This window comes from Stegostoma tigrinum, chromosome 31 (assembly GCF_030684315.1).
Source record: "Stegostoma tigrinum isolate sSteTig4 chromosome 31, sSteTig4.hap1, whole genome shotgun sequence".
NCBI classification, from domain to species: Eukaryota; Metazoa; Chordata; class Chondrichthyes; order Orectolobiformes; family Stegostomatidae; genus Stegostoma; species Stegostoma tigrinum.
The window spans coordinates 15401413-15413677 of record NC_081384.1 but is presented as its reverse complement, the minus strand read 5'-3'; the positions used below and the strand labels follow the sequence as shown (position 1 = coordinate 15413677).

The 12265-nt window shown below is 38.2% G+C and overlaps 1 protein-coding gene across 2 annotated transcripts in view; it reads right to left on the bottom strand.

The window, feature by feature from the left end:
* Window positions 1-366: 366 nt before the first annotated feature.
* Window positions 367-12265, bottom strand: part of aoc2 (amine oxidase copper containing 2) — a 29369-nt gene continuing 17470 nt past the window's right edge. For both annotated transcript variants that reach the window (XM_048560572.2, XM_048560574.2), the window contains exons 2-4: window positions 7208-7496; window positions 5928-6057; window positions 367-5228 (exon numbers count right to left, since the gene is read on the bottom strand). In XM_048560572.2, the coding sequence (XP_048416529.1) occupies window positions 4962-5228; window positions 5928-6057; window positions 7208-7496 (686 nt within the window). In that variant the 3' untranslated portion in view covers window positions 367-4961. The remainder of the gene's footprint in view (window positions 5229-5927; window positions 6058-7207; window positions 7497-12265) is intronic.

Below are 12265 nucleotides of genomic sequence, written 5' to 3'. Positions count from 1 at the left end.
ATCACTTATCTGTCAGTATAAAACAATTAATAAACATAGATGTATTTTCCAACGCAGAACTAAGAGATTAAATTAACTAAAATTGGCTACAATTGAGAAAAAATATACAGCTATTTGTGACACAGTCTTTGTCCAAAATGCAGTAAGGACTATCCCCACAGTTTGTAACATTATAAGGAGGCTGTTGGAATGGTGGAATACTTTTCTGGTGCTTGATTCTTGTAACTTTGAATGTGCCTCGTGGTCATTTCTCACACTGAGCAGAACTGGCTGATCTCTAAGTAACTTCTCTAGACAGATGTAACGACATGTATCTAGTGCTTTGTACGTCAATGGTAAATGACATTTCTGGAAAAAGCAAACACATTGCCTCATCCATCAGATCTTTTACTAAAAAGGAGATGCAACATCATTACAAGCTCATTATACAGGAAATTACATTGATTTTTGTTGACTAATAGTTGCATACATAATTGTCACTTTCAAAAAAACACTTGAAATTACTACAAATTACTACATGAACAAGTGACTCACTCAATTGCATCAAATTACTCCTTATTCTAAACTAAAAGGCTAAATATGCTTTTAAAGTATCAAAGACAAATTTGGTGTTAGCATGTAAAGTCACATTAGTCCCACCTCTCATTAAAGAGAGACAACTGGTAATAAATTGAACAGGCAAGGTTAAGAAGACAGAACCTAGACAATAACCACAGGAATTGAACCTGCATTGTTGGTGTCATTCGATCTCATAAACCAGTCATACAACCAACCAAGTTAAATCACCCATCACTGACACACCGAGGCTTTGCAATAACTACATTGACCACCTTAATTTCCCAGTTTAAATCTTGTCTATAATAATTCAGTGTTAGAGAACAAAGTGGAGTCTATATAACATCCAACCTGGTCTTCTCTAAAACCATACAAATAAGTGAACTACAGTAGCATTAGAGAACAGTGCCACCTCCTGAAATGAATGTTTGCTGTTTTACCACAGAACGAGAGTGAATTCAAAATGTGGCTCAAGGAAGTCATTCAGCTTGATGTAAAAGTTGTCAACTTTTTATACACCAATATCTCCTCACCCCTGCTGATTTAAAGTGGGACACAACTAAGGCTCATATAGCCAACAGCTACTCACAAAGATTTCTCAATAGAATTAGTGGATTGTGTTGGTCAGCCAGAATCCCAATGGGTTTTCCGTACAGTTTGAACCTTTACGAAACAGAAGTTGGTTGTTATGCCCAAACAATTTGGCATGCTTTGAACAAACTTGAATCTCTTATTATGATTGGTTGGTATTCAATTCCAGCTCACATCTCAGACTTTGAGGTTTACCTTATGTTATTTGTACCATTGATGGCATCTTTTGTCTACACTCCCAAAAGTCAGTATTTAATCTTAATCAGCAGCTGATGTGTAATCCTCATATTCATCACATTATCAGATGAACTATAGAAATCCAACTCAAAAAGACATACATTATTTTCATTAATCCCCCCTCAGATCACACGCAATGATGGTTAGCATCTAGATTTAATTGCTTAACCTTTGCTGCCTTAAATTGACTTTGTTATCATGGTGGGGAAAACAGTGCAGCAGTGAGCATGTGATTGAGTTGCATTAAGTTGTACCACTTGAGGTCATTCAAAACAGTGCTGCCCACTTCTTTAATTGTATCAAATCCTATTGCGCTATCATCCCTGTGCTCACTCATTCACACTGGCTCCCGTTAAGCAAGGCTTTGCTTTTAAAATTTTCATCTTTGTTTTCAAATCTCTCATCAGTCTTGGCACCCTCCCCTCCCTATCTCTGCAGTCCACTCTAGCCTCACAAGCCTTTTATCTTCTTTCCACTAATTTGCATCCCTCAGTTTTTAACTAATCACTCCACGATGGTGACTATGCCATTAGATACCTTGGACCCTAAATTCTGTAATACCTTGTTCCTTTGCTTCCTGCTTATAAAACACTCCTTAAAATCTACCTCTTCGTCCAAACTTTTAGTCATCTGATCTAATATCTTCTCAGGTGGCTTAAGGTTATACTTTGTTTTCTAATGTTCATGCAACGCATCTTGGGACATTTTATTTTGTTACACAGGCTATATAAATGTAAGTAGCTAATGCTGCTAAAATCTTACCGGATAGTGTTTCATAGTTGTTGAATATTAAAAGATGACAGTTGTATTTCAGATCCCATATAGTTTTATTAAAACATAAGAATAAGGAATAAGAGTAAGCTATTCAGCCTTTCAAGCTGTCTCTCCCATTTAATAAGACATAGCTGCTCTGATTTCATGCCCAATTCTACATTCCCGCATAGCACCTATAATCTTTTATCCCCTTGGTAATCAAGAATCTATACATTTCAACTTTAGAAATGTTTAAAGATTCTGCAACCACTGCCATTTGAGAAAAGGGAATTCAAAAGACTTTCAACTCTAAGTGATAAAAATGTTTTCTCATCTCTGTTTTAAATGAGATGCTGCACCTTAAAAAAAACTATGACTCCCAGCTTTCGATTCTCCCACAAGAGGAAATACACTTTTGGCATCCTCTAATAAAATCCCCTCAGGATCTTATGTTTCAATTAAGTCACCTCAGACTCTTCTAAACTCCAGAGGATACATATTTAGCCTGTTCAGTCTTTTCCTATAAGTCAATTCCAGGTATGAGTTGAGTAAACCTTCACTGAACTGCTGCTAGTGCAGTAACATCCATCCCTATGTATGGCAACTAGTACAATCACAAAATGTCAAAATGCTGTCAAAAGGATTTCACATATCAGATTTGTAATCAGTATGAATCTAATTTATTTACAATATTTATGATCTAGGCTGGTGATTACAGCAAAAGGTGTGCCAAAACTCCCTTAAATTACACAGCCAGCCATTTCATACTGCATAGCCAGTAACACTTGATTCACTTAGCACTGAATCTATATTGATTGGCTTGTTGAGTTGTTTTTTTTTATAATACTCTGTATAGGAAGTCATTCCTAAATAGAGAAAAGTGAGAACAGTTTTTGCATTAAACATAAGAAAAACTGAGGCAATCTGCCTTCACTGCACTTTACTTCCAATGGAACAACCACACTCTTTAGGATAATCAGAGGGAGTTGGTCAGGACATCAGCAATGAACATTTAAGGAAGACAGGTACTTTTATTCTGCACTTTTCACCACTCTGCAAAGATTAACAAAGAAAATCTTTGCACTAAGCTAATATGCAAGGTCCATGGAATGGATCCTCATTTCATGCAGATGCAACCACGGAAACAAAAACTTCTTTGTGTTGAATGTGCCATTTTGTATCCTCAATGGTAATCTGACCAAACTACCAGCTTACTATGGATATTATATTTCCTCTGGAAAAATGAATGCTTTGGCATAGCTTCCATTGCACCACCTGGTGCAGAATGAGAATCCATGGATCCAGTCTAACAAGTATAAACCTGCTATTCAATGCGGTTTTAAACACACAGATTGCATTATTGTTGAAGACTGTTTCCCTGATGTAGTATTACCAGTAGCTTTAAAAGAACACTTCTCACTTGTAACAGTCAAGGTATTACTGACAATGTGCCTCTGATGACAAACATAGTTGACTCTTCTACTTATTCTTTTATGTACATTTTATAAAAGTGGCCAATTAATGTGCAGAAGAAACAAAATATTCAGCATGTTATCGTTGTGATATGCCAAAGTAATTCAGCTTTTGATTGAAATGTGTAGCCCATGGTATTTACTTTCCCAGATGGCATGCTTACAATATAAAAAATGTGTTTAAAAATGAAGTTATAAAAATGTTTATAAAGGAGAAGTTCTGTCTAACAATAAGATATGATCAATATCACTCTGTTATGCTTGTCATAACTAACTTTACGACTTGATTGAGAAGAATAAACAGATGGAATCGTGGAATTTAATCACCTGACTACTCATAAAAATCCTGGGAAAATGCAAAAATTCTATGTTAAAAAAAACCAGCATTTGACTTACTGAATCACTAGAAACTGATGACCTAATTAAAAGCAGCTCTCATTTGGAATGGAGCTTTCAAGACATTTTAAAAGACCTCAAAGCTCTTTAACAAAATTGTAAATTAAATTGGTTAAAAATGATTAATTAGTCATAACTGATGCAGCCACTCAACTTTGAGACATTTCCAATATTTTACCCATGGCTTCGGCCCATCTTTCATTATGTTGTAATGATGTGTCAGTCTCAGCTCAAGTATGCAAAATTCCTTTGTGTTCCCTCAACTGTTCAATTAATCAACTGCTACATCAAGGCATGAAGATGTCAGTCAGTCTGTGAGCTTCTAAATGTGATGGTTTTAACCATAAGGGTTTTAAGGGAGAGTTATTCTTCAGTCACTGAGCTTTGTGCATCAGCTGTGCATGTTTTGAATTTGCTAGTAGTGGTTGCTTCAGCCTAGCAGGATTTCCTGTCCATTACAGTTTGATGGATAAAGAATCTTGTGGGGCCCTGCACTTTAGCACACAAAGGAGACAAAAGCAGGAATTTGATAAACCTGCCCTGTGCTTTCCTTTGTTATCTGACATTGGATTATTGGGACTACTAACAGTTGTATAACAAAGCAACAGCGTGCATATAAAGTCAGTTCAACACCAATACAATGAATAGAGCTGGAGAAACTGCAAGTAGGTCATCTGTTTAAATGATTTCTTTGCAAAGAAATAACAGGGGTTCATGGAAAGTGATGGCCAGTCATGATCAGTGCTCCCTAAGCTGCGCAACAGCTTGTGTGGCACACTTCCAGGGTTCTGCACATGGCAATTGGCATTGGCACAGCATTGACTTCCAGTTCCAGATGTCACTGCTGCACACGGTCCTTGGAGTCCCATGCAGCTGGGAAGAAAATGAGAGGGAATTCTAGTCATGATTAACTTCTCTTCTCAATCTGATTATGTCCTGTTAATTATCAACAGCTAATTAGTCTGTTCCATAGGTAAAATCTGGGAACTTGGGTATACAGGTAGCATACTCTGGTGTACATGCGACAGGGTTGTTTTCACATCTTTCTGCATCCTCAGAAGTATCAATGTAGACAGCATCTTCAGCATTAACTGATGGATCATTCAGAAAGTAGTTGATTGGCTTTAAATAGAAGCCAATGCCATTTCCAGCTGTGGCAGTATTGGGAACATCCTCTGAGTGGGGAATGTGGAGAAAGCCAGCTGTAATCCAAGCTACCAGGTCCTGTTGGTAAACATGAAGAAAATAGGAGCTTGGTTACCATTTTGGCACGTAACTGATTAAAAAGTACAAAGTTTCTTCATTCCTTTCCTGAAACAATGGGGGTAAAATTGGCCAGCACTAGCACAGCAAAATAAACTTTACAGTTGCAGAGCTTGTAGAGTCATTGAACTATACAGCACGGAAACAGACCCTCCAGTCCAACTTATAAATGTCAACCAGATATCCTAAATTAATCTAGCTGTGATGACATTGTAGAAGGCTATTTGGCCCACCAGCCTATATTGAATCAGCATTAGGGTCCTTCTTCCTAAGTGGAAGCTTAATCAATAGCATGTAAAAGCAACAAGGCCTGACCAATTCCAGCATCATACATGAATGTGTACCAATGCAACACTATGGAATATAGAACCCAAGTAAAATGCATCTTCTTTAGTCCAGGGTAATGATGCCAACCATTGTTACCCAAACAGTGCCCTGGCTGGACTCAGCAAACTCAGCACATTCTGTGTTAGCATGGCTTGTCAAACTGCGCAGTGCAGTTATCTTTCAAATATCTCGTGGTACACAAGAATGGCCTGGGATTATTCTCACACCGCTCTCAGTTTCTGTGGGCAATCACAATCTTCATCCATAGTTGGCACACCCAGGAAAATTGTATCTCCACAATCAAATATTTTTTATACACGTATTTAAACAAACCTCATTTTGAATATCTTCATCATCAATAAAGCCAGCAAAATAAACAGCAGGATTCCAAGGGTTATTCTGATTGTACATGCTGCTGCTTCTCTGTTCCTTCTCTTTGTACTTTGTCACTGCCAACTGGTACCTACATTGAATGAAATAACAACATTAACTCACTTTGTCCATAAAATGCATGGATTCAAATACAAAAAGTCACATTTATGGAGGCTCTTTAAGCAATAAAGTCCCTAAGCACTTCATAGAAGGTATACAGAACACATTTTGATACAATAAAAAGAGACAGGAGGTAGAGGACCAAAAGATTTGTCAAAGGAGGCTTGAGGGATTACATTAAAAGAGAAAGAGAGGCAGAAGTGTTTAGAGAGCTCCAGAGCTTTGGAGGCAGCTGGAGACTAAATACTAAAGAAAAGAAGACATTACTGTACGTGAAAAGGGTAAAGTGGATGAATAGGGCATTTGGATAGCTGCTTGTATGGTAAGGGTGAGGGTTAGGGTTAGGCATAGAGAGGATGGTGGATTGGAAGCAGACCAAAAAAGTGATGGTCCAAAAATGAGAGGAGAAAAGGAAAGGCAGGACTTGCACAGAGGAGATGAGTGAAAAGTAGATCATATATAAACAGTTACACAAAAATTAAATTGTAAGAGAAGCACGTGGAGAAAGACAACAGAAATTGGAAAGCAAAGAGCAAACAGAAGAGAGAAAAAAAATGACAGCTAAGTGACAGTGACAATCTTGCTCATTGACAAAGCATGGAGCATCGGTTTACAGGACTTTAATACCAATCCCTATTGTTTAACAAACACAACAGCATTACAATTCAATGATGATATTAAAGGCAATTTAAATCGCTTCAGTAAAAAGAAACTTGCATTACCATGGATTCATAAATTTATTTTACATTTATCAATTTTATTTAATTGACAAAAAATGTCTCCCAGTGTAGTTTACAACTGCAAGAAATCAAAGATCAGTTGTGTTATTTTACTACTGTTGTTAGGGATGAGTACCAGACGGTCAGATAAATTCAGTAACTGATGTTTTACAGTTTTCAAAAGACTGAAAAGCTTTAGACATAAATACAAAAGATTATGTATTTTTCCAGGTCTTGTCATGTACTACAGAATGGTATGTTGTTACTTTTTTGACTGCAGTGCAGTCGTCAGCAGCATGGTATTCAATATGTATATGGATATATGCATACAGCAATACAATTTGTAACTCTTTTAAAGTAATACAACATTATAATAGCAATTATGAAGTAAGTGCACCGTACCTTTGCCAGGATATAGCCTTTTCTTCTGGAATTTCTTCAGGTATACTGTCAGGATTAAAGCTTACCACTTGAATCCTATAACCGCGATAATGGTTCCAGTTATTTCTCTGATGTAGATTCACAAAACTCAGATATCTAGGCATTTTTGTCCCAGCTCTGAAAGCAGCCTGGTTTTCCGTGCCCAATATCTGCTCCTTGACTACGGGTACATGTATCTTCTGGTCATTTTTCCACGGGGCTGATTTGAGCTCATATTCCACATCCTTTGTTTCAATAGAGTTACTTGTTCCTAAAAGCAACAAAGGTAGATATGAACTGACTATCATTCAAAGCATAAAATTAGAATGTTGTATTAGATTTTAATTTTCCACTTATGATGAGTGAAACCTGATTGGGAACATGCATTTATCATATTTAGAAAATAATAATCAATACACCAGTACAGTAGGAACTTGCAACAATTAATTCTGTTAAAAATCCTTTGTTGGCTTTATGTGGCAACTGGTGCAAAATTGAAATACACATTGGTTGCTGTTATTCTGCACATTTTGCATTGTTACAATGACAACCTACTCCACAGCATGCAGAAGATGTATTACCACAGTCTTAACCGTTGTTAGTTCTAGTCACTGTCTTCATACATGGATAAATATCACAATAAAGCCCTGAAATATCTAGTGATGTGATTTTTGCCTCCATCAAGGTGTTTTACCTGCTATGGTAATGTTTATGTTGTATCACACAATATAAGTAACAAGCTGAGGGTATTGAAGAATTCAACAGTTATTTAATACAGCTAACAATTCTATACAAACTACATTTTTTAGACTGGGCTAATGTTAAATGAATAGGTTATATCAGCAGAGCCTGAATCCAGTACGGTGTACATTACCAGCGATCACAGGTAAGGTGGAGAATGAGGCCTTTCTCACCTCAGGTCACATGTTGTAATGATATGTTGATATCATGAGCCTGTGTCTTAAAAAGTATATTGATCCTGAGACACAAGACAGCATCTACATCTTCATATATTCGCCCAAAAAACAAACAATGGCAGCAAACCTTATCAATGATGTCTAGTTCCACATTATTTTCTAAACCTATATACAATTTTCTGTAGAGATAGTAAGAACTGCAAATGCTACAGTCAGAGATGACACAGTTTGGAGCTGGAGGAACAGTGTGGCACTGGAGGAACACAGCAGGCCAGGCAGCATTAGAGGAACAGAAAATTTAATGTTTTAGGTCGGGACCCTTCTTCAGAGAGAATTTGTGTCTACATTGCAGGGCAAGTAGAAAAGGAATAGCGCAAGTGGAACTGGCTCTACTACATTGGCAGTGCCTTTGCAACTGAACATATGTTCTTAACTTCGGCAGTTCAAACAGCCACAGGCCTACAAAACTAAATTCTTAGACAAGTTAACACTTATGTATGGTGTCAGCATTTCCATGCACCTTCAATGTTGAATATACTAAATTGTATGTGAAACTACAGTATTAATGAGGAAATGATTCTTGTACAACAAAAGTCACTCAGTGGAGTGCACATGCTTATCGCTGAAGGGTTGAAAAGCAGCTTGAAATGTGATAAAGATGTGTTTCTTTTGGCATTATTCAGGAACTGATGCAATGTCAAATAATCAGCAGATATAACATTATTTTCCATGGTTGTCAGGAAAGTGTCTTCTTTTCATGTAAGCTCAACTTGCTAGTGGCTATCTTAGTTTTTAAATCAGAAAATCTTAACTCAGTTCTATGGTAATTTCTAGAATTGTTTACTAAATACAGCTGCCCTGTTCAAATTCTATTGATACTCAGCTTTTCCAGTTTCAGATCTGTATCCATGATTGATGCACAGGGTGGGTACTCACTTATGGGAAGAAATAGACCTCATATTATCAGGACATCAGAAATTCTCTCTATATGACATGAAAACCTTGGAGTTTGTATATTGCTTTCACATTGGGATAGACTGGAATGTGTTCAGTATCTCTGGATTTTGCACAAATCCATCATTCATTTTGTATGCTTTACTCATCATAGACTATATTGAATAATCTATCACCTATGCTATAACTAACATAAATATAAAGTTGCCACAGTTTCAAAGGATTGTAGGGCTTCCCTCTCATTAGAAAGATGATGGTGGTGATTTAATCTGATGGATATAATGCCTCAGGAAGGGGAGAGATTGAAAAAAAGATGGTAACTGCAGCTGGGATAGGAATTTAACACAGGCTGTTAGCATCATTCTGCATTGCAAACCAAGTATCCAGCCAAGTGAGCTAATCCCCCACTTACCCACATTATTGGATGTTACATATGTGAGCTAGCCGAGCTCCTACTAGGTTTCCACACTCAACAGGGCCATGATAACTTTAAGTAAAATGTAGTGATTGTAATGAGGTCAGCCAGTTGGACCTCACAGATGATGAGCAATCTGATTGAACCAGATTAACAGCCTTAATCAGGGAGACCTGGCTGACAGACAAAAGGAGGAGTGTCAGAGATTCTGACACTTGGGGTGCTGACTCTGATGGGCTAGAGCCAGGGCTGTGTGACCTGGTGACAGGATACCTGCCTCTGTGGAGTTATTGATAAAAATCATCTGGATATTCTTAAGGAGTGATGATACAGTGAATTGCCTTTCTGCTCTTGTTATTTTGTTAATTCTGATCGCTGCATTTCTACCTTGGAATGTTGATCTGGGCTCCCTTAGAAGTGTGCAACATAGCCACAATCAGCACAATTCACCAGTGGTGCAGTGTAGCTGGGGGAGCTCAAATCAAATCCTCTGTGCAGTAGTCACTGTGTCATATTCTGAGCTTTAAACTGTCCAGTGGCATAGCCAGACAACTGCTGTGGATGGGTAAGTATAGAAGATTTAACAAGGTAAGGACAATAACTTGTTTAAGGAGCTAGGCTGCCAAGCAAATAATGTACCAGGTGACTAGCATACCTGATAAGTGATGAGTCTTAGGATTGGATGCAGGGTTCAGGGTCTGTAGTCAGTGGGGATGGGGGCTTGTCAGGAGTGGGTGCAGGAAAAGGGCAGGTTGTGTCCCAGAGATTCAAGCCAGCATAATAGGATTGAAACTGACAAGGATACAGGACTGGGGAGTGGGAGGAGTTTGGTGCTGGTGGAGGCTTTTGGATCCTGTGGGAGATGAAAGTGTTTTGGGATAGGTCTAGTTAGTGGGGATGGTGATTGTTAGTGATATCAGGAGATAGAGTTGGGGTATGGAGTGAGATGTATTGGGTTGTCAAATTAATAGTTATCTGCATACTAGGATTTTAATTGTCTAAACTCTTTTTCTGGGTGACTATTAAATTAACAGAAGTAGAGCAGAATTTGCAGATTATTTATGAAAGTCTATCAACTTCCACTGATTCAATTTCTTGTTGTGGACATCTCAAATAGGATTCATTGCTGGTTTGCAGTGTTTACTAACTTGTTCATGATATTTTATATCATCATTCGGCTTATGTGCCTGATTGCATTAAATACCCCTACAACTTCAACCATGTTTCAGACAATGGTTGTAGTTAACTTATCAATGGCATATCTTGGCTTGTGGGTCTCTACCCCAAACATGCAGCTTTGCATTAAACATTCAGTCTGATATGAATGTTCAATTGGTAGCAGTCCTTGAATAGATGCCTCATCACAGAATCCTTAATGTTTAAGGAGGCTTTTCAGTCCATCCTGTGAATGCTGGCTCTCCAAATGAGTGTCTCAGCTAGTATCATGATCTTGTCATTGCCCCCATAACCCTGCACATTGCTTTTTTCAAATTATAACTTAACTCCCCATTGAATGCCTTTGCTGTAACTGCCTCCAGCATGTTCTTTGGCAGTGTATTCCAGATATGAACTACTCACTAATTTTAAATCTATGCACCCTCACTCCTGATCCATTCACAAGTAGAGACACTTTCTCTCTACTCTGTCCATACCTCCTACATTGAATCAGATTGTTTCTGCCTCCTCTACTGTGGAGCACAGTCCCACCTTAACCAAGCCATCTTTGTGACTGAAATTCCTAATTCCTGTAACTATTCCCACAACCTGTTCTGCACACTCTCCAATGCCTTGTCCTTGTTAAAATGTAACACCCACAGAAGTGGGTACAAGCCTCCAGCTGAGGCTGAATTAGTGTCTTGTATAAAGTTAACACAACCAACTTGATTCTGTATCCTATGCCCCTGTTAATATTGTACAAAACAATACAGCTTTATTAGCTGTGTTCTCCACCTTTCCTGCCACCTTTTTTAAAGGTGGTTTCCTTCACCTTTACTGACTTAAGCACACTGGAACCCAGGTTCCTTGACTGCTGTATCCATTTGAGTTGTAGCCTTTAGTTTGTACTGTCCTTCCATGTTCTTGCTTTCAAAATGTAGCATTTCACATGAAACAAAAACTAATTATTGGCAAAAGCCAGCAGGTCTGGCAGGATATGTGGGGAGAAGGCAGAGAAATCATTTTGCATCCAATGACTCTTCTTTAGAACTCCACATTGAACTCTGTCTGCCACTTATGTGTGGAAAGTTCTTTACAGAGGGTGGTGGGTGCCTGGAACATGTTGCCAGTGGAGGTGGTAGATGCAGACACATTAGGGTCTTTTAAGATATATTTGGGCAGGGAGCAAATGGACACAGACCGTTAGAAAATAGATGACAGGTTAGACAGAAGGTCTTGATCAGTGCAGGCTTGGAGGGCCGAAGGGCCTGTTCCTGTGCTGTAATTTTCTTTGTTCTTTGGTCTCTGCCTACTCCATCAACTTGCCTATGTCCCTTTAATGCCTTAAACCATTCTCCTCTCAGATTACATGCTTCCAAGTCCATATCACCTGCACATTGAAATTGTTCCCCAAACCCCATTAACATCTGTTCAGTTAAAGCAAGGATTTCAATGCTGACTCCACTACCAACTTCCCCACCTTGACAAAACAGCTTTGCACCATTACTCTGTTTCCTGTTACTCAGTCATTTTGTGTCCCTGTTGCTACTTCCTTTTATTCTATAATCTCTCAGGTTTTTCTATGGCAGTGTATCTCAA